The 23359-nt window shown below is 34.1% G+C and overlaps 2 protein-coding genes across 4 annotated transcripts in view; both read left to right on the forward strand.

Annotated features, from left to right (window-relative positions):
• The first annotated feature begins 324 nt into the window (after window positions 1–324).
• Window positions 325–780, forward strand: LOC127839599 (uncharacterized). The gene has a single exon (XM_052367988.1). It carries the CDS (start codon window positions 325–327, stop codon window positions 778–780), a length of 456 nt encoding a protein of 151 aa, XP_052223948.1.
• A 2127-nt stretch (window positions 781–2907) lies between these two features.
• Window positions 2908–23359, forward strand: part of LOC127838605 (cysteine-rich, acidic integral membrane protein-like) — a 28957-nt gene continuing 8505 nt past the window's right edge. Inside the window, exons 1-21 of one of the 3 annotated variants that reach the window (XM_052366435.1) lie at window positions 2908–3052; window positions 5300–5338; window positions 7212–7315; window positions 8235–8306; window positions 12717–12778; window positions 13187–13227; window positions 13563–13672; window positions 14156–14227; window positions 14600–14661; window positions 14924–14982; window positions 15326–15432; window positions 16006–16077; window positions 16344–16390; window positions 17300–17352; window positions 17521–17627; window positions 18110–18181; window positions 19061–19122; window positions 20822–20862; window positions 21421–21530; window positions 22346–22417; window positions 22793–22842. In XM_052366435.1, the coding sequence (XP_052222395.1) occupies window positions 3043–3052; window positions 5300–5338; window positions 7212–7315; window positions 8235–8306; window positions 12717–12778; window positions 13187–13227; window positions 13563–13672; window positions 14156–14227; window positions 14600–14661; window positions 14924–14982; window positions 15326–15432; window positions 16006–16077; window positions 16344–16390; window positions 17300–17352; window positions 17521–17627; window positions 18110–18181; window positions 19061–19122; window positions 20822–20862; window positions 21421–21530; window positions 22346–22417; window positions 22793–22842 (1424 nt within the window). In that variant the 5' untranslated portion in view covers window positions 2908–3042. Of the gene's footprint in view, window positions 3053–3425; window positions 3555–5299; window positions 5339–7211; window positions 7316–8234; window positions 8307–12716; window positions 12779–13186; window positions 13228–13562; window positions 13673–14155; window positions 14228–14599; window positions 14662–14923; window positions 14983–15325; window positions 15433–16005; window positions 16078–16343; window positions 16391–17299; window positions 17353–17520; window positions 17628–18109; window positions 18182–19060; window positions 19123–20821; window positions 20863–21420; window positions 21531–22345; window positions 22418–22792; window positions 22843–23359 lie in introns of those variants that run through there. The other 2 variants (XM_052366436.1, XM_052366437.1) reach the window with 2 other exon arrangements.

The raw sequence follows: 23359 nt of genomic DNA on the forward strand, positions 1-23359 counted from the left end.
TTTGTACACCAAGTGAAGACACTTAACAGACAGTTTGCACAACAGCTGGACACTCAAACAACTCCACTCAGCTCTGAAGACATTGTTAATCCAACAGCAAATGATCTGTCAAAAGTACAAATCAGACTTACTGTCCCCCTAATTGATTCAGAAGCACAAAATGAAATCCTGAAAAGAAGTCATACCTTAGCCATGATAAACGAGGATTTCCCATCAGATCTGTGGACACATGTATACACAGACGGATCAGCTACTTGAGCCGTTGAAGACGGAGGAGCTGGGATCCTCATCAGATATCCATCAGGCAGAAATGAAACACACTTCATGGCCACAGGAAAGAGGTGCAGCAATTACAAAGCTGAGACAGAAGCACTCATGAAGGCAGCCTCTATGATTGAGAACTCACCTGAAAATACCACTTCAGTAGTATTCCTCACAGATGCAAGATCAGTCCTTGAAGCTCTGACAAACAACACCTCCCCAAAACTAGCAAAACTTATGACAAGACTCAGCAATAACCTCAACATAGCACTCCAGTGGATACCTGCCCACTGTGGAGTGTCAGAAAACGAGGAGGCTGACCAACTAGCTAAACAGGGAGCAAAAACAGAGCAACCAAATACCCAGGTTACATACAGAGAGAAAGTCAGCATCATAAAGGCAATCACCAGGCCCCAGCAAGAGCAAGATGCTTATCACCTGCTTAACAGAGCAGAACAAGTAGTGATGGTTCGACTACGCTCAGGACACAACAGACTGAATGCCCACTTGTACAGATAATACAAGCTGGTACCCTCACCACTCTGTCCATGTGGAGAAGAGGAACAAACTGCTGAACATGTTCTTCAAAGATGCAAAAGACACGATCAGGAGCGAGCTGCGGAGTGGTCCGAAGACACAACCCTCAACAGAAAACTGTATGGAGGTCTGGAAGATCTAAGACGGACTACAACATTCATTGCAGAAACTGGCATGATTGTGTAGCGCGAACGCAAAGAAGAAGAAGAAGAAGAAGAAGTGATCAACATGCGTATTCATCACAAATTAATAAAGAATATTTTAATTGCTGTTTGTTTTTTTATTGTTTGCGTTTAGCCACACTTATTACTATTTTATATGTATCAATTTATTTATTTTTAAATTATTGACATTATTGATTTATATACCGGTAGTTTACTTTTTAAGAACAAACACACACATAGAGTTTATAATTTTAATGTTGATATCAGAATAAAAAAGCATTTTATTCAAAAAAAAAACACTTAACAATCTGGAACCTCTTTCGTGTAACACAAACAGTTTTTAAACGTAATTGACAGCATTTTAATAAAAATCATACCAACTAGAACACATACCCAAGAAAATAAACAAAAGTGACTAGTTTGGTGCCGATAAATGTACGATTGTTATCAGTATGGCAATTATAATAAAATAATAAGACTAATTGGCAAATGGCTTCGTTGTAACAAACACTCGTTAACGGTTATTCAATCCCACTTGTCCGCTAATCATAACAATGAACGTGTGAATGGCATACATTAAGAGGGTCCATTACTGTCCCTTGATAACAAAAGACTAGTTAATTGGCATGTGACAAACAGGCCCCACCTCCTGCAGTGATTCTCAAGTGTGTTCCCGCGATTTTTCGCAACTGCGATTGATCGCGAATATGTATTACACACAAATTGGATATTGACTGACGCATTTTTTTAAAATTCAAAATCAGAAATCGGCGAATTTAAGTGCTGACGAAATCGTCATTTTTATAAAAATGACGAAATTTTGTGCTGTCGAAAATAAATGGTTTCACAGTAATATCATTCTTATCAAAATTGGAAACACAAACTCAATTTTATAGATTAATTTTGAAAATGCTTATTTAATGCATCAAACTCACATTTTGCCCAAAGCCAATCTCGCATTTGTTCGTAAATGTTCGGAAATATGTGCGGAATATTCACATGGAATTATATTATGTCAACAAATAAAAACGAGCATTTTCTATCTCGTTAAATCTAAGTTACCTTACCACTTCTAGTGTTGTAATTTTGGTTATTGCTATACGGAACAATACTTGTTTATTGGTTAACATTACGACAAAAGAAACGAAAAATTTACGAAATATTCTTTGATTTGAGTATTTATGTGGCTTAAAGCATGGTTTGTAGTCTACGTGGCTTAAAGCATGGTTTGTAGTCTATGTGGCTTAAAGCATGGTTTGTAGTCTATGTGGCTTAAAGCATGGTTTGTAGTCTATGTGGCTTAAAGCATGGTTTGTAGTCTATGTGGCTTAAAGCATGGTTTGTAGTCTAATAACAACAATATCTAACGAGTCGAATCGGATTCATCATCTACACTTACCATCACAGCAGCCATTTTAGTTTTCATTTCATTTATTGATATTTAGTATGCTTACTAAATTTAATGCGAGGCAAATAGAAAGGTGTCTTGTTTCACAAGTTTTGTATGAATAAGTAAGCATTAAGAGGATGGACGGATCCGGTAAAAAATCGCAAATAAATTCGACATTACGGAGCATCTTCAATTAATGTAATGCGTGTTTGTTAATACCTTTGTTAGTTATAAGCATTGGACGTTCATTAATTTTTATTTTCTTTTTAAAACAAACTAAAATACAATATTTCTGGATACATATTGTCATAAATAATAACTGACAAGACTCGTCGTGTAAATCTCTCTTCAAATCATCTGGTAAATTCATAAACACAAAGACATAAAAGTAATATTATATACTTATTTTCAAATAACTTTACTTGTTTAGGTTATAAGATTCACTTAAACGTAGCAACGGGCAGGTACATTATACCTTCCTTAAACTCCGTTAATTAAATATGTAAATAGATTCGAGCTATCTTTATCTACTTGCAAAAATCAGTCGACTTATAGACCTCGTTCCCGTACATGACCGAAGCAATCATTGTCTCTACTAGACACGAAAGTGTTCAATTAAGAACTGAAATTGTGTTAGCGATATGGCAACATATATGTAATTAACCTTCTTCTCTACCAGAGACGTGAGACATGTTTGCATGTAAGTAAACGTTGCTGCATTTTTAATGTGTATATTTGCGTGCCCGTCTGTATCGAATGAATATGATTTAGAATGCCTTTTTGCCCCTCGATGAAATTATATTACATGATCAAAATAGCGCATGTAGTTTTTACATTGACGTAATGCAAAGTGTACTTCCAAAACAATGGTGAATGCATTTCTTAATTATGCCTTAATGTACATTATTTTTTAATTCAGACATATAACACATGTTTGCATAAATTGAATATTAATAATTTCAAAATGTTCATGATAGTGTTCGTATCAGTATTACTGGCAGTCACATGATCACTCTATACATTGAGACAGTCATTATCAGTACGTTTGAATCAATTTTTCGGTGACATCCATTACGTCCATTGGGAAGTTTTGAGCATGTTCAAAAATTTTCACCGGATAAAACGGACAGAGATCTCCGTTTGATGTGCGGTCTTTATACGTTAGTTTACGGTTTGTTCGGAACTCGTGCGTTACAACTCCTGTACGTATCCGGTTTATGTCCGTTTATGTCCGGTTGTCCTGGTCCTAAGAATAATACAATACAATAAATTTCAGAAGAAATGGAATAATAGTATCAACTAAATGAATGTTTTATGCGATTACATAATGTATAGGTTGAATAGGCAATTATTCATCCATTGAAGACACAGACGAAAACAATATTAGAAATACGCTCCGTAATAGACAGATTTATACGACTCAGTATATGCCATTAGATACGAAAAAACGTGTCGGTATCGGTATAGTGCGTATAGTTACTATTTCGTTGTTGATTTCTTTGAAGTACACAATATTTTCTTATGGTACCGTTATCAATTTATGATATATATTGTTTTGTTTTGTACTTTGAGTGTTCATAATTATGTTTATGTTTGCGCTTTAGAACATATTACATTCACATTAAAATCGTTTATACATATTAGTAAAATTTCATAATAAAAGTTTAGTCTCAACTTTACAGTTGGGCAGTTAAAACTTTTATAGTGTTTAAGCATTGATTCTCTCAGTAAAGTATTTAAGAATAGTCTTATTCAGTGTCTGGTATCTTGGCTTCAAGTTCCACTGTGTAATATAAACAAGAACTGTATTTCAAAAAGACAACCGGCATTTAATGTTATACTTACTAATGGCACTTTCGTTCTACCTTTACTACAACAATTAGCAAGACGTTTCAAACATGTGATGTATTCAAATTTGGACGGACAGACTGGACATATAGACAGGGGGACAGACTGGCGCTGATTTGAAATATTGTTCTCTCCGGTGAAAATTACCGGTGGACTAAAAACATCTTCTTGGTGAAGTCGTAAAACAAGAACACAATTGAACCATCAATTCAAATAATGTCTTTGCTTAAGGATTCTTTCTAAGTGATTACAATCTTGTGCTATTTTAAGAAGAAAACTGTCATTTTTTAGGTGTTGGAAATGATTCATCGAAATATAAATTCGATGCAATTTGATGTAAATGGTATTTTACCTATTTATTTGAAAATAGCAGAATTCTAAGCATATAAATGAATCACTTACACCATGATTTGACGCGCATATAACGTTTCTGTGTTTTGAGCAGTGATTATTTGCATTAAGAGAGTGTTATGTTTTGTGGGCTAAATTAAAAATTGAAATTTCTTGCTTTTATTTACACAAATATAATCACAGCATACTCTTGAAACTAATGTTCATAAATGTTCAGTTCTCGTCGTTTATTGTTTTAACTATATTTTTAAGCAGCTATACGGGCTTAAATCGCCATCAGCTACCGATTTACATTAAACCTTTGTTTTGAAAACGTGTAGTAAAAACATTTGCACAATACTTCGGTAGCAAATATTCCCTCTCCAAATATGCATCGTTTCAAATCGTGTATTAGACAGCTGGCTACGCCGATAAAAGAGTTGAGCTAGATAAAGTGTAAAGCTTGATAAAGTATTGCGCTAGATTAATTGTTCGAGCTTCACTTTCGTGTTGACATAGATTAATTGTTCGTACTACAATTTCTCCGGATATACCATCAAAATAATTAATTGTTAGACTTGTTATGACCAAACTTTTTCAAATGTTCGTTTGTTCGTTAGTGTTTATTTGTCTTGCGTTGTGCCAACCATTTGATGAACGAGATCGAGCCCAATCTTAAATAAAAAAGTTATAATGTCAAAGTCGTTTAGAATGTGGTACATTACCCATTGGTCAATCATGTTATGCCTTGTTTAATATGCTGTTGCAGATAATCTAGTCTGCTGGGCAAGTGTTGGCTTATCAATCGGTACGTATGTTTTAACAGCTATGTTTTTATAATGTGCTTGTACTTAGTTAATGAAAACATTAATATATCTGTATATACGGTTGCTTATGTAGAACGTACTGCAATTAGCGATATTATCCGCATGAGAACATATTTAGATCTTTTATCAAGCCAACACAATGTTTGTTCGTGACAGTCTATAGAGTTAATCTTTGTTTGTGTACATCCTTTATAAAGAGTGAACGGAACTCACCAACACAAAACCAAATCAATTATATTAGTATTATCTATATCCGCATGTTTTTCATGCTGATAGAAGTGTGCAATTTAACAGTTTTGTTATTATGTTTTTACTGGTGAAGAGCTTATAACATTAAAAACTAAACAAAATGTATAGGCATTATACACTAGTACAGGCGTCAGGCGTTTTTCGATAAAATCTTGACACGTTTCTCTATTTTCATTTAGGTCAAATACCCTCAAACTCATACATTGCGAATATAAAACAATATCAGTGAATCCCACATCAACTGCACGCAAACATCATTTCTGTTTGATTTCCTTAGTCGTCAACAGCTGGCATACGCAAACAGTATCGTGTATTGTTTATTTGTAAAGTCAATTAAGATACTAGTTAATCAAGATAAACATTCAATTGTTAATAGGGTTTGTATAATAAGGATTATTATAAATGTTGAATGCAATTGCATGGATTAAGCATTAGGAGAAAATATGAACCAACTTTACAATGATCTGATCCATAATTGTTTAATTGTGCAGGATAGTGATGGAATAATTGGTCACTTATTTAAAGCAAATTTTTGGTCTGATTAAGTAAGTACAAATGTCCGATGAGTGTGTATGATTGACATATTTGTACAAGGATATGTTGACCGTAGTCATCGCTTCAAAGAGTGTCAACTTAACACAAATAAATCTACTGATAACATTACTGGAGTTCAATTAAAGGGGCCTTTTCACGGTTTGGTAAAATGACAAAATTATAAAAAGTTGCTTCAGATTCGCACATTTTCATTGTAGTTATGATATTTGCGAGGATACAGCAATACAGAGCATTTACCAGGCTCTAAAATAGCCATTATATGCATCTTTTGACGATTTATAAACCTGAAAATTATAAAGCGTTTTAACGCGAAACGATTAAATAATTTGGAGAGTTCTGTTGTTGTCGTTATATTTTTTGAAACTACGAGGATCACTTATATAAAGTATAAAATACATCCTTAATTGTTTGAGCACGGATGGCCGAGTGGTCTTAGTGGTAGACTTTTACTCCAGGACTCAAGGGGTCAGCGGTTCGAGCCCTGTTCAGTGTAACTTTCGTCGCTTTTTTAATTTTATTCTTGATTTTTTACTGGAGCTTTTTAGATCTGATGTTTACATTTATCAACATACAACATTTAATGACAAACTTCAATACATGCCAAAATCTTTGAAAATGCCCCTTTAATGCTTTAAATTGACATCAATGTTGATGATGCGATTTTAACTATTTGAGACAAAGGGCGGACAAGGTAAATTTGCACATTTTTCAAACCTCAAGGGCCATATGATTTTAAAGTTTTTTAAGCTATCTATGTGTTCACAAAACCTAGCGGATATATAGTGCCCACACACATCGTGATGATTAGACTTTGGGTTTTTTGTAATATACATGGATACTGAAATTAGACCGGAAAACTGAGCGTATTAAAGACGCGGCCCGCCAGCCGTAGGTGTTCAATTAAATACATCGCGTTTTGTTAAAGCGGCATATAAATGAAACACATCAATACCAATACATAAATAATGTATGCGTTCTAACACTAACATTATTCGTACATAATGGGCGCACGCAAATATTCCTGTATGTTCTTTACTGACATATTTGTAGCCCTCGTTATTCCATCGGAGGATCAGCTTCAGTGTCGAAAGTGCAACAACGCTTTTGACATGACTATGTGCTTAGGTCAGGTCATATGCGACAACATAACACAGGCAAGTGGTATTTATTTGAATTATTTTAACAAGTGTTGTTTATACATGCCTTGATTGTACATGTTGTATAGCGTAGTCTATATCGTTTACACAATGTGTGCTTTAATTTTCATGATGAGTAGTTCCGACATGATGAGTAGTTCGGGCTTGATGAGTAGTTCGGATATGATTGTTCTAATATAAAGTGATCAGCGGTGCTTGTCGTTGACTTTTAAAAAGCAATATATCTAACGATTGAATTACACGTTGTTGTACATGTGTATTTAAAAAAAAATACGAACACAATATTATCATGTTTACTCGTTTATTAGGTACTTTGATTATTTTGAAAAGGAAATGTGAACACAATATTATGATGTTAACCAGTTTAATGATATGTAATGACTACCCGAAAAAGAAAAAAATTGAGGGTCGAAAAATGCCCTAAAAATCAGGGACAAACTTTATTTGACTGAGTCAGAAAGTTCAGAAAATGAACAATACAAGCTTGAATTGTTCTTATATAAATTAAAGTGCAGTTAATCATCTTCATTATCATTTTATAAATCATTTACATTTTAAAAAGTAATTTAACACACCATTCGCATGTAAGTGTTCGCATAGTCTCATTTTGTGTTGACAAATGCTATCGCTAAATGTGCAAATATGTTTGACAAATTTTTTTTTAAATGTTTCAATACAAGCTATGAACTTCTTATGGTATTTAGAGCAATATTTGATTTATTGCTGTAAACCTTCACCACCAAACACGCAATTCATTTATTTTTTCTTTACCAGTTTGAGTTTTACTATTCGAACTTCATGTATCTATTAATAAATTCACTATTCAAGTCTTGTTTTTAAGTTATCGTTAGATTTTGTTAAATATTGCGGTTATGCCATTTGGGATTTCGATATTTTTAAATGTTTTATCTTACAGGAATGTTTTACGGACGAGATCATAAACGAGGCTTTGCAAATCATTTTCTCCGCCGGATGTCGTTCAAGGGATGTAAGTGTGAAAATTGATGTAACACCATAAACACGTGACGTAATAACGTATTATTATTATATCAATAATAGTAACAACATTACACATATGTTACGAATATAATAATAATCATATACAACTGTTTGATGATCATATCATAAACAACTGGAAGATAAATGCAGGATGTAAATCGACCGTTTATTTTGCTTTATAATGGTTAAAAGGCATGTGCACGGTTATATAAAATTGTTTCACGCATAGCTTAAAGAGGTTAAAATGATCGTCTCAGAAACCAATAAAATGGTTTGTTGTTGTGTTGTATGATTTTCGGAACATTAATTTGAGTAAACGATAACTTTTCAAATCAGTGTTTTGTAAACTGCTGCCTATTTGAATTTTCTAAGTTAGAAGACATTATGCCTTGGTCTCCAAGCTATTGCGTCATAGTTAAATTTGTGGAAGACACAAATGCGAGAACAAAAAATCGAATTCATAGTATATAGCATATTTTAGTTAAGCTGAAGTTAAAATAGTGCATGTTCAGAATTCAGTCTTGCAATGCTTATCTTAGTACACTGTGGTTAACATGTATGCTTTCTGTAAAATAAATGCAAACATTTCAAATGATTTTCAAATCATCCAAACATACAATAAAACGTCAATTATATTAACGGTGTGAAATTCACAAGCAAACGGCTCGGCGAACGATTTTTTTCCTCTCGAGTGCCGTACCAGATAGTAAACTCTTAAACCGTAGACTGTGCTGCAAAACATCACCGTGTTATTGACACGCAGTCTGCATCAACACCGGTCAGAACCCGGCATCGAGGCAAAGGAAAACGGCTGGGGTGCAATCAAAACGATGGTGTAACCGTACATCTTACCGGCTTAAATAAACTATTCAATCTGATTATATTCTGCTGCCGATTCCAATCAATATGAGTAAAAGCAGATAGCGCATTATCAACTTGTCCACACAATCAACGTAAGTAAAGAAGTTGATAATTGATTTTAATTTTGAAAAGTTGGTTGCTCTTCTGTTTGTAATGGTTAAAGGCTAAATGTGTTACAATTGTGAAAGCCGATAGATGAACGGGTATAAAACCCTTATCATTTCAAGTGTCGGAGATTGCGTCTGCCATTATATCGACCTTAGGCAATAAGCGTCCTTTGGACTCTGACGAAGCTATGGAATATCAAATCTGACAAAAGATCATTCAAAGATGTTTGGCTTTCGGAATTCAAGTTGTTAGATTACACTGCAACGTCGAAAAAGATAGATGTATTGCCAAATATGCATAAAGATTCAAAAATCAAATTCATTTACATGTGAGTGTAGCATTCTGAGAAAAGACAACATTTCAAAACATGAACAATCAAAAGGTAATAATAACGACATTCAATATTAAAATTATCATACATGAATACTTGTTATATTATTATCAACATTAAGATATATTTAAAGTATCAATAACATTGTGGTATGTTCATAATATATGCAAGTCAATTTTTCTTTGAAATTTAGCATATTTGATTTTGCTTATGTCAGAGATTACAAAGAGTCCTCACACGCTTCTAGTCTGGAAACATTATTGTCAAATGCGCAGGCTGCAGCAATATCAAAAAGTGAAGCTGTTGTAGTTTCGGCCATGACTTATGTCTACTTTGCTGCACAAAATACGCTCGCATCATCACTGGTTCCAGACCTTAACATATTGTATATCTTGCAGGTAATGATAAGTAAATTAAACCAAATCGTTTAAAATATTACATATAATTAAAGTTTGAAGTTTGCTAACAAAATTTAGCAAACAATATTATGAGATCATAATTTACATGTTCAGATTGTAAATTTATATTTATATATTTTCAGGTAGCAACCAATTTCAATGACCTTCGCGTTGACAGCCAAACTTCATATGAACACAGCTACAGTGTGTCGGAACTTCAAAACTGCAATGCAGACGTTCTTCTTCAGAAGATAAAGACATCATGCACGTACAGGGTTATGCCTGATGAGAGTACTGACATTTTAGTGAAGCAGCATTTAGTCACATATGTGAGACTTTTGAGACTAATGAGTTTGACATGGCTTTGCCACATACTTATTTCTTAGGTGTGGCGGAACTGCAAAAGGCTAATGCAGAGAGAATGTTGTAAATGTGCTTGTTCGAAAGGATGTTGACATTAAAAATGTATGAGGGGTGAGCACGGGGCGGAGATTTGGAATAGTGCGGCGAAATTCTGGGGTAGTCAGTAGTCACACGTCTGGAGCGTGCATTACCAGGAGTGCTGGCAACATACTTCCTAGCACATCGGTTGGCCGTGCATTTTGCTGGGGCAGCTGATACAATTCCATTTGTGGTGAAATTCAAAGACATTCTGAATTCTGTTTATGAATACTTTATAAAATCTCCCCAAAACATGTTCACTCTTACGCAAATTCAGATGGTACTAAATGTGGGAACAAAAACATTCAAAGAAATGTTTCATACTAGATGGCTTAGTCATGAAGGGTCTGTGGATGCCATTATTGAGAATTATAAAAGTTTGGTGTCGTGTTTTTTCGAGGAAATTACTGGCGAAGCGCTTTCTCTGCACAAACCCATAACAACCTTCAAATTCTTGTAAGTATCTCACTTTGTGGCACACTGTTTAGAATCTTTGGCAAATCCATTTACAACCAAGACATAACTTTTCAGAAATACATCCACTTCTCACAGCCACCTACGAGCCGTTGGCAGCAATGAACGATGGTAGCTCAGGTGACAAACTTTCAAAATTCTTTACTCAAGCCCCATCTGAGCTCAAATTGTTAAAGATGGCCTTGTACATTCGAATTTCAAGAACACACAACCATCACTGAGTTAATCATAAACAAGAGGCCGGGAGTGTCTGTTTGAGAATTAGAGATTCTCTGACAATGATGATTCAGCCATTTTGACTGCCCTAATACATTTTATTACTCAAATTAAGGACCAGTAGCTTGACAATGAAATCAACACACTGTTTGACTTTTTCACTGTTTCGGCCATGAGGGAAGAAAACGGGAATTTTAAAAACTATTTCAATATTCTGCAGGGCAAGTTTTTTCATTTGTAACAAGTCTACTAAGGATTTTACTACTGCCTGCAATTTAGCCATTAGAAACACAGAAACCTCTCCAGGAAGTGCTGCATTAGCCTGCAGATTACCGTTAGCTCCTGTGGCAACGGCTGACTGTGAGAGTCTCTCAGAAATTCTATTAAAATTGAAAACTAGGAAAAATGATGATTTTGTCGATAAACAGCACACCCATAGAAAAGTTTGATTTAAAAAGTGTTCTCGAAATTCGGGCTGGATTGACGTCAAGGCGGATTATGGCCATCTGCTGAAATGTTTGTTCAGGATATCATTTGCTCAAGTTATTTATATTTATATGCAAATTTGATTATTTTATGAACAATGTGAATATGTGCTTGGTTTATTATGTATGCATATCTATAAAAGTTTTGTTGTAAACTGTTGATTTTGTGTTATGCTCATGATTTTTATAGTAAGACACGTATTAAAGCATCTTTTTGTAGTTTTTGTTTTTGTACACCCATAGATTTACAGGCGGTCCCGAATGCTTAACTAAAAATCGGCGACAGTTTCTATAGAATGGCTACAAATAATGATGTTTGGCTCAAATGTTGGCTACAATAATTCTATTGCCAGCGGGAGCCCTAAACAATGTATTTGATCGATGTAATTCTGCAAGTAAAAGAAAACATAACTTTGTATGGACGTCGATGCATTACATTTTAATGATGTTTCTAAAATTTCGGACATTCTCTCATTTCTTAATATTGACATTTTTACACGAAAGAAACAAATGCATGATCGTTTGCAAAAATGGTTTCCATTTATAGCGCTGAAATGGCATCGGCACCTGACGACCTAACTAACGACCGACCAACCGACCAACGGTCGTGACTGTGCTAAGCAATATGCAAACACTTTTTTGAAATTGTGGCATATTACTATTATAACTTTTAAAAATAATAATAATTATTTTTATTGTTATAATTATAATATAAGTAGCAATAATAATAATAATTATAATAATAATTATAATAATAATACTAATAATAACAATATAATTTTTAATAACAATATTATTATTATTATTATTATTTTATATTTTTTTATTTTATTATTATTTATTTATTTTTTATTTTATTTTTATTATTATTATTATTATTATAAAATGATATTAGTGTTGATATTATAATATGTAATAAGTAGTAGGAGTATAAGTAGTATTTCATCTTATACGATTATTTTATGTCAATAGTAATGTAATGGGTATATGGCCAGTCAGTTTGGAAGAAGGGACCAGAGCTTTGCGTGTTCGTTCTTAGTTATTTTGATGAAAGCTTAATTAGCAACTCTAATTTTATTTTGCAGTTCTGCCACAAAGCCGTTGAAAGTCTGCCAACGAAACGTGATGAGCTATCAATATGTTCTGAGTATGCGCTTATGACAAATAGCACCATTTCAAATCGAACACGATAATTACCACAATTTCGATTACCTGCGTAACAAATTGTATAATTTTAAGCCCAATTCAAATTAGACTAGCCGATTATAAATGCACAGTCAGTATATAACGATTCTTCTACTCCTATGCCATTATTTTGAACATGCTCAAACGAATGTTCTTTCATGCTTGATATAAGCCCCGATCCTAAACTATGTTCACATATATCCCGTGTAGAAATAGGTTGGACATGTTACCAATCTATATAAAAAACGCACAGCAATAGTTAAACAATGGCTGCCATTAAAGTATTAAAGAATAAATTATTTAATTAAACTATACGTGTATTTCAGATTGCTTGTTAGGTATTGATATGTAAATTATTGATTAATTTAAGATGTTGCAGTACGACACACGATTGCAATGCGAGATTATGTGGTACGTTAAACAAGCATTCTAAACCTTGGTTGGTTACATACATAGAATCGTTTAGTTTTTAGAAACAATGCACACACTGATAATATACATTAAAGCATGTTATTTTAGTATCTAGATTTCCTAACATCTATTAAAAGTAATTGATGGTTTTAACGATTTTCTCAGTGACATTTCTAAGAAGCGAACCTTGACTTTATCTGTTATGATGTATTGCCACTTCCTTTTTTTGCTTTAGTTGCATGCCCGAATCAACAAATAGTTTCATAGATGAGAACGTGTTTAACATTTGTTTATTATGTGGTAACTTTATCCGTAACATTAAATCGTTTCCACAGGTGCAGAAAAACAAGTCCCACATGATTTCCAGCTGAAATGCATGTCTTGTAAGCATGCCACAGACATTTCTGCCTGTCGACACGAAATAACCTGCGACAATAGAACACAGGTATATGTTTGTATATGTATACTTCGACTTCCGATTCATCAATTAAAACCACACGTTCTAGTATTGTACCGATTTAGTTTTATTATTACCATTTTACGAACCACTTGTGTTAACATGTGTGTGTTCAGGAGTGTTAGTTTGCGTGTTTAAATATATTTTATGTAAGTATAGCCTCGTTGTTGAAAAAAAAACTGGGCTAACTGCATGTTCGTGAAGTGTCGCTCCAGATGGCGTATTTCGTACACGCTATTCAAAGACGTCACTTTCCGCCTAAACTGGACTTTTCGCTAAGAAGAGAATTTCTTAAACGCACAATTCCATTTAAACGGAAACTGACGTCCAGGTGTAGCACGTGCGGACTGCACAGACTAATCTGAACCGACTCTTAACGCACATGCATATAGTTCAAATTTGCCAAGGTTTAAATTCTTTATAGTCACTTTGCTAGTTTTAGCACAAGTCCATATACTTTTTTCATCGCAGAGCTGCTGTATGGAGACAAGTGTGACAGAAATGCATATCATCGAGATCAATGGCGGCTGTTGTCTGAAAGAGGTTGTGACGTCATCTGGCAGTCGAGTGTCTATTTTGTGTCACGAGATAGGTTATATCAGTATCAGGGTTGTGATGTACGAACCGCGTCAGGGGAGCAGAAATGCCCTACCCCCTTCAAGAATTCAATTTAACGCGCAATTTGTATATAGATCCATACAATAATATAATGTTGTATGACATAATGTTGGCATTGAAACTGACGAAAACAGCTGAACGGAAGTAAAATCACATCCATGCAGTATATTCATGTCATTTTCTGACTTTCAAATATTAAATATTTACATATATTGAATTACTTACGCAGATAAGAATTTTTTCGTTCTTATTAGTTTTGATAAAAGCTTAATCAGCAACGCTAATCTTATTTTGCAGTTCTGCCACAAAGCAGTTGAAAGTCTGCCAACGAAACGTGATGAGCTTTCGATATGTTCCGAGTATGCGCTTATGACAAATAGTTACATTTCAAATCGAACACGATAATTACCCCAATTTCGATTACCTGCGTAACAAATTGTATAATTTTAAGCCCAATTCAAATATTCAAAAACAAACTTAAGTATAGGTTATAATATTGTGTCGTATTACTGAGATAATCCAGCAACATAAAAGAAGTGTTTGTGTGCTTTTGTTTTCGGTGCACTTGAGAACTTAGTAAGATATGTTGCATATTTCTTATTTATTTTTTACAACTTACAGATGCTGTAGCAACGCTGACTATTGCAATCAACTCATATGTTCTAATGGAAACAGATCTGGTAAGCAATATTTACAAATGGATGATATTGCAATCAATTTATGGAGTAAATTGTTGTGTTGCAATAACCATTCAAACGATGTCTTAATATATATACGTGTAATCGTTTGCATATGTGCAAACAATAGGATTTTTATATTGGTCTGTGTGTGATGATTTGTTCAGCATTTGCGGTTTTCCTATATTGTCGCAAATAACAATTTACATCACATTCAGTAAGACATGTAAATTGGTATAATACACCATCTACAAATTGCAACATTTATATTTATACATTTATTTTATAAGAAACTCGTCAAATATGGGTATCTTGTTTTCAAATGTTGGTTTTTATTACACGACAGTCCATACGGATATTCCGGCACCTAACCAGCTAAAGTGCAGACTTTGCGACAAGGCGAGCAATATAAGTGAATGCAATCGTTTAGCTCTGTGCGACCATTCTACACAGGTATCGAGCGACCGTCATTGCCAGCGTCGGAAAGGACGCGTTTATGAAGCCCATTTATTAATCAAAATCGATTGTTTGGCCATATGTTCTTAGTTTATTGCCCGTAACTCTTTACCACTTAGATACGTATTGAGACGCATTTGGAGTCCTATGGATAGTTACATTTACTTAAATACCTTTATTACTAAATTCAAGCTTTAAAGGCTTCATTTCCAACACTTAGATACTAATGAGCAGCAAACATCATAAAACTTAACAGAATGCGAGTAACTTGCATGCTGTTCTGGTTTGATGCTGGCTGCAAAAGCCATTTTCACTTAGCTTCTTATGGCGGAAATGGTTAATATAACTTATCATATGTTAATCATAAACCGCCACATTTAAATTATATTAGGACAAATATAAGTAATGCAACATGATTCAAGTAATATATTTTTATGATAAATTATTAAATGGCAAAAGAGGTTAATAAAAAGAATACAGCATATATTAATTTATATGGGAAAATGGTAGTCTTATTTTTATCATCTACATTGGCATATGTTATTTCTTATTATTTTTAATTTTGTATAGATGTGTTACATGGAGGAGATTATAACGACTGATTTACGGTTGGAATTGCATGGAGGCTGTCGCTCTAAAGAGGTAACTTAACAGTGTGCTTTATAGCCACAATAAACTTGGGGAAATTTCTTTAATATCTCTATTCTTGAGTGCATGGAACTATATTCTAAGGCCCGTACACTGTTATTCCAAAGTCAGATTGTATTGTGTGTGCACTTATTTAAAAGTACGGGATAAGACAAATACTTTCTCTCTTGGTAATCTCGGTGTGTTGGCTATAATTCAAACAAATCTTCATAATAACCAAGATAAGTGTTCATCCAATCATAAATGTTATTAATTGACAGATGTGCCATACAGTAGTCAAGCGAGAGACTTTAACGCCATGCTCGCAGTGAGTACACATTTAGGCATATTACAAATCCCAACAAATACCATATACGGGCGCTTTAGAAACTTAAAGATCGAAGAAAGACTATGCCTTCTGTATAAGAATCCAATCAGGTCGAAACAGCACACCATTTCTTATTTGAATGTCCATTCTACCTTTGTTTATGATTACCATTTTATAACTGTGTATCAAATATTAAACCAAACATAACAAACATTCCATATAGCGAGACGCTAGCATGCATGCTGACGGATAAGAGACTTATTTATAAATCTGCATTGTTCATTCAAGATTGCTATATGAAACGATCGGAAGCATTATATGTATCCGACATAAATTAAAACAAATCAATATGTAAATTATATTACCTATGTAAATACTATTAGTTATTTATACATGAACTTGCAATACTATGATTGTAAGTCCGCTTGTTAATAATTAACAGAAGTTATTCATCTAAACTATCCATGTTTATACCTTTTACAATTTAACTCTTTTTATTATCGTGATCTTTCCTGCACTATTTTGGTGTGATTTCATGACTACACCAAAAACATGTCAACTTAGTGACTCGTAAGCCATTTATATGGCTGGGTGGTACGAGGTTTTGCAAATATTTTTTTCTTATAATAATATTGATCGTATTATTGCTGTAAATACCAATGATTATGTATGTGCTGTGCGTCTTTTTAATAAAATATACAACTATTACCATAAACTTGTAAACCAATACGTTTGAATCGTCGTATTCGATGTGCTAAAATAAACCCTTAATACTCACAAAAGGTCCGTCGTAGCAAATATTTTAAATATAACTTATATAAGCTAAAAGGCGCAAACATTTTAATGTGTGTTATATTTAATGCAAACTACATGCATGTGATTTAAGGTATGCATGCTCCATTTTGTCAGATGTTGCAATTCCTCAGACGAATGCAATGCGCTTCTGTGTGGACTCTCAAACAGTAAGTAGACCATTGGAAAGTTGATGCTATTTGAAAACTTACAGCAAACAAAACAATTTCCCTGACGACAGCTATGCGTCAATTTCAATTTACATGGTGATTTTTACCGTGTAGAAGTACCGTGCTGATTGTTTGAAACATCGTATTATAACGGTAGCTTTTTTTCAGGTAGCCACTACATTCCGGAACTATTTCAACTTCAATGCAGAGTTTGCACCTATGTGTCTGAAGTGCGATTTTGTGATGAACTAGCCCTTTGTGACAATAGGACTCAGGTCGAACAAACGCTTTTAGGCTTTTATGAACTATATTGATAAACATTTTTTTATTGTTAATCAATATGTATTTATTATTATGTTTGGGTAATAAATATTTAACACGTTGATTCTAAACACGCCTCGTATCAACCATGTATATTGAGGTCAATATACTCTTTGATGTGTCCATTGTTTGGTAGTTGTCTCATCCCTAAATAAATATATGTCCCGAGCTGATAATATTTCTCCTACTGATGCAACTGGTTGTTCACTACGATGTCGATTTTATTCAAGTTTCATTCAAATAAAATAACTGTGCTATGTGTAATGTGAATTGCCTGTTTAATTGTTTTAAATTGCAGATGATCGAGCACACGCCTAGACTCTACGGCTGGTTCAACTTGCGAATTGGTCTATTTCAATAAGATTTCTATGCATTGCTGATAAAAATAAATATTGAGCTTTAGCAGCGCGCAATACGTTGTAATTGAATGTTTCAGGAATGTTTTATGGACCAGATCATAATTGAATCATTGACAACACTATACTCGGGAGGGTGCCGAAGTCGGGAAGTAAGTTTGCTTTTTAAGTTTGCATCGTGCTCTGTGACACAGGTGGTTAGCGTGTGGCTATGATATTAATTAGCGAAAACATCATTTTAAATGATAAATAATCATATTATAACGAACAATCAACTTTTCTGAAAAAAAATTCACTATCAAATATATATATATATAACAAGGTATCCAACTCAAAATCACCCGAAAACAGGGTGAAATGAAATTCAATTCTGCGTTGAATAAGACCAAGATCGTGAAAAGCGCTGCACAACTGATGAAGTTATGGCTGTTCAAAGCGATCCACCCTGTTTTCGCTAACCACCTGTGCTCTGTGAAAGGGAGTTCAATGTGTCGTCGCAGATAAGCCTTCCCGTTTTTATTATAATCGTGGCTTACAGAACGTCTCTTCTTAGCAAAAGACAAGTTTAGGCGGAAAGTGTCGTCCTTAATTCGCCTATTCGGCCTGTACAATCTAATCTGGGACAACACTTTACGCACATGCACTAAACCCCCTGTTCATTGAGCGCGCCTCAATTTATTTTATATACATGTACGTGTTTATATACATGTACGTGTTTATCATACGTTCAAAATATTAGTTTTGATAATCTATTTGCTTAACATATTCGATACATAAGATTACAGCAGAAGTCGATTGTTTAACCAACCAAAAGGTTGAGAACATATTTTTATTATTTTTAGTATATTGATCGTCTATGTATCGTTATGTGTTAATAAGGAACTATGTTACACTAGTTTTCCAACTCATTGGAGCAATCAAATTCCAGGATGCCCACTCTTCACCGATTTGAGTCAGTTGTAATAAATGCCACATTTTAGTTTGTACAAGTCGTGATAAGTAATTTGCTGTTTATTTCTGTATTGTGCTAGCAATGCAGAGGACAAATTACTCCATCGATGGGCAAGCGAGCAGATGTATTGGCTTGTTCAAGGTAAGAGGGCATTTGATACCATAACCACTGTGCCTATACCACGTGACTTTTTCGGATCTGTGTTGGGAGAATAAAGCGCGACCCAGTTAACATTTTTAAGGATCTCTTTTTAAATATTTCACCATTTTTAATGGGATAAAATGGAGAGTCCGCTTGTTCGTAAGAGTTTTCTATAGGTATCATGATCTTTTTAAACAAATAAGTATTTGTTCAGTAAAGTGCAACCGCGCGTTTGAACGGTTAGAAACATGTCGGATCAGTGTGGGGACTTCATATTACAAACGCGCGCTTATACTTTACTGAAAAAATACTTTTTTGTAGAAAAGTCTCACGAACTAGCGGGCTTTCCACTTTATCCCTTCACAGTGGTAAAATATTTAAAAGACGTCATTTAAATATAAACTGTGTCGCGCTTTATTCTCCCAACAGAGATCTTAAAAAGTCACGTGCTATAGGCACCGTGATTACAAGAAGGGAACGTTGTTGCAAAACAAGAAGTATATCATTCGGTGTAATTTTAAATTAACAGCAATCAGCGATTTAAAAGGAAGTAATCACATGTGTATTATGCGTGTTCATGTCTTAAGCCGTATATTGGTAATGACAAACATTCACTTGCATATGTTTTTATATAATCCGATCAGCGTTCTTCATAAAAAAAACTCGCAACCGCCGTCCAATTTGCACATATTGAACGCACATGGGTTCAATAGATTATTTTAATAAAAGATTATGTAAATATGCGTGTCTTCTCATAAATTACCATCGTAATAATATATGTGGTGCCGATAAAACTATTTGTTTCATCTCTCAACTTATTCTATAGACCTACGTTTTATGTTCATTTCAATTTAATGTGGCTAATGATTACAATTTTGCAATCCTTTTTGCTGTCACAAATAGCTATCCTAATTGTATATATCTACATAGGTAATTATTTGCATCAACATACAAACATATAATTGTTAAAGTGGTCTTAACTAGCTACCGTGGCAAGAATAAAGTTAAATAAAAAATATTCTGCCTTCCAGTTGACGTTATTAGCCATGTATGCCTAGCGTCTAGAAAAAAGGCCTTGGCAAACAGCGTAGACCCAGATGAGACGCCGCATGATGCGGCGTCTCATCATGGTCTGCGCTGTTTGCTTAAAGGAATTTCTGTAAGAAATGTTCTAAGTATAGAAATAAATATACTAGACATCCCTAATTTTGGAAATAAATTGATCCAATTAAGAAGAATGGAAGAGTCTACTAGGCATAAATGGGTTAAGAGCATCTAATGAGCATGATAATCTAATGCGCTATTATTACAACACTCGTTATTTTGCAATAACCAGCGTTTTATTAACGAAATATTAGTGATACAGGTATTAAAAAATGTTTTTATATTCAAGCAATGACATGTATGACACATTGTGCGTTAAATGTCGTCCCAGATTAGACTGTGCAGTCCGCACATGCTAATCAGGGAAGACACTTTCCGCCTTAACTGCATTTATGCGAAGAAGAGACTATCTTTATACGAACAATATATCATAAAAGCGGAAAGGGAGGGTCGTCCCAAATTTATTTCAAAAAATTATAATAAATTGATAATAAATAATAATAATAATAAATAAATTGATAATGTGATGTTTAAGATCATTCATTTTTTGCCATACTGACCCCTTAGATTACTGAAGGCGTTCCGATTATTGTAGGTGCTGCAGTGACGCCAATGACTGCAATTCACTTTTATGTGGTAATGTTTTTTATGAACTTTACCAACTTAATGAGTTTTTGAACACGTTTATGACATCAGCTTAGACTTGTTAAATATGTGTAAATTGTTTTGCTGATATTTTTATGGAAAGCTTTTTCTATGTTAATTAAACATATTCCCGCTTAATAAATAGCTGATTTTATTATGTCATATAATGCACGATAGGTTCAAACATATAGTTAGATTATTGCGGATGTTGAACTTCTTTATTTGTGGTATTGTATGTAAAATGTGAAAATCATAATAAATGGGTCGCGTTCTAAGAAAACTGGGCATAATGCATGAGCGTGGAGTGTCGTCCCAGATTAGCTTGTGCAGTCCGCACAGGCTAATCAGGGACGACACTTTCCGCCTGTATTGGATTTTTGCTAAGAAGAGACTTCATTTAAACGAAAAAATGTAAAAAAGCGGAAAGTGTCGTCCCTGATTAGCCTGTGCGGACTGCACAGGCTAATCTGGGACAACACTTTACGCATATGCATTTTGCCCAGTTTTCTCAGAACACGACACAAATAATACCCCGTCATTGCTGTCAAGGCGTCGCCGCCCAGACTCCACCCAGTTACCAACTCCAATGTCGATCATGCGACATGGTCAGCACACTGAACGAATGCCGCGGTCATGTGATGTGTGACAAAAGATCTCAGGTACGTGAAATTAACATTTATTGACGACAATCATCAAATACAAATGTATAACTGGGATACATTGACAATACCTTTTTTTTAAGTTATGAAACAATATATCACACGATTCATAAATTATTTCATGACAATTAAAACTCTCATATTTATGCTGGATTTTGGAGTATTGTGACCTAGAAGAACTTAACTTGTAATAACATTAAATTCCTATTCTCTTGTAATTCTGTTTCGATTAAATGGTAATCATTTCAGATGGATGCGAATGTATGATTAATTTCCTCTGTGATGTAGATTGCCTTTCAACCCGTTTTAAGAGCATAATGTATTGCTTAGACTGTTCGTTGAAATGGTTATAAATGGATGCCTTGTCGTGGAGTGTAAAGTCAAACTTTAAAGACCTTATTCATAAATAAAAAGATGCATATGAGATCAATCCCTTCTTGTGAATGCCATTACATAACATCTAAGTAAATGTCATGTTTATGTGTTACTCGCGGTGAAAATTAAAAATAATATTTTCGAATAACGATCTGCCTTACATGAACGACAAGTTTTTTGGCTAAACAATAGTTTCTATAAGGTAAATGTTACTGGGATTTTGGTTTGCCATTATATTATATTAAGTGTCAATAAATATGTTTACTATAGATAGATTATAGATAAAAAATCGAGGTTAATGCAGTTCTTCGGTGTTGTTCTGTACTAGCACCTCGTGTTCCAGACTAGGTAATCTTAGTAGACAGTGATTTGTTAAATAATGTAGGTACTTGATTTGTTTGGTCACAATTGTTTCTCTTGAAAATACTATTGTATTTCAGAGTTGCTGTATGGATCAAATTATAACTGATGATTTCAAACTCAAATATAGCGGCGGATGCTGTATGAACGACGTAAGTAAGCACAATACAGTCGAAACCCGATGGTTCGAACTCGTCGCGACTGGCAACAAAAGTTCGAGCCATCCGGAATTTGAGCCATTCGATTCTAATAAACTTTTATTTTCGAACAAGTCTGCAGTACAAATTCACCTCCAGTTGAAGAGAACACATTTTGCTTTAACTCCGTACTGTGTATATGTTGAATTAATCCATTTCAAGCACACAATCAACAACACTTATGTTTCAATGTTGAGAACATAATCTTTTCGACGGGTTAGAGATATAAACAAGTATTCATTTGAATGTAATTTTTATTTCAAAGAAATAAAAATTGCACTTATTTTGTTAATGTTTTTGCCTTCGTATTTTTATATCCTGCCTTATAAGTACTGTAACGGTACAACGACAAAGAGGAACGGTGTGTCCGTGTGTTCACAGTAAGTGATTTTGCTTTGTTTCATGGTCAATCATATTTTCCATACATATACCAGTTGAAAACTTCCTTTCTATTAAATTGTATTGCCGTCTCAATAAATTTATGTTACTAGGAACAATCAAAGAAATTAACAAGTAGTATGGACTATTCAAAAAATAAGTCTTAGTTATATACCGGAATACTGAATTGAATCATTGTGTTCTTTTTAAAACATGCGATTATATTTGGGTTATTGTTTATAAATTATAGCTCATCTGACTAACCGATGTTTTTCCCTTCTGATAATGAAAGTTCTACCAAACAATAACCCTACACAGCAAACCAAGTGTCCGCGTTGACGGTGCAAATAATAAGCTGCAAAATTAATCTTCCGTGCATAAATTGTTATAAGAATAGACCTCAGCTACACTTGTATAGCGCTATTTGTATAAAAACAATGCCTAGATACACTTTGTAACAGAAAGATAATACTTCATTCGGTGTCACACTATCGGCTTCGTATTCATTACGTCTTTTTT

The sequence above is a fragment of the Dreissena polymorpha genome, chromosome 7, assembly GCF_020536995.1.
Source record: "Dreissena polymorpha isolate Duluth1 chromosome 7, UMN_Dpol_1.0, whole genome shotgun sequence".
In the NCBI taxonomy this organism is placed as follows: domain Eukaryota; kingdom Metazoa; phylum Mollusca; class Bivalvia; order Myida; family Dreissenidae; genus Dreissena; species Dreissena polymorpha.

Excerpts from the sequence above, each read along its gene's own strand:
- LOC127839599 (XM_052367988.1), top strand. The coding sequence starts at position 325 with ATGGCCACAGGAAAGAGGTGCAGCAATTACAAAGCTGAGACAGAAGCA.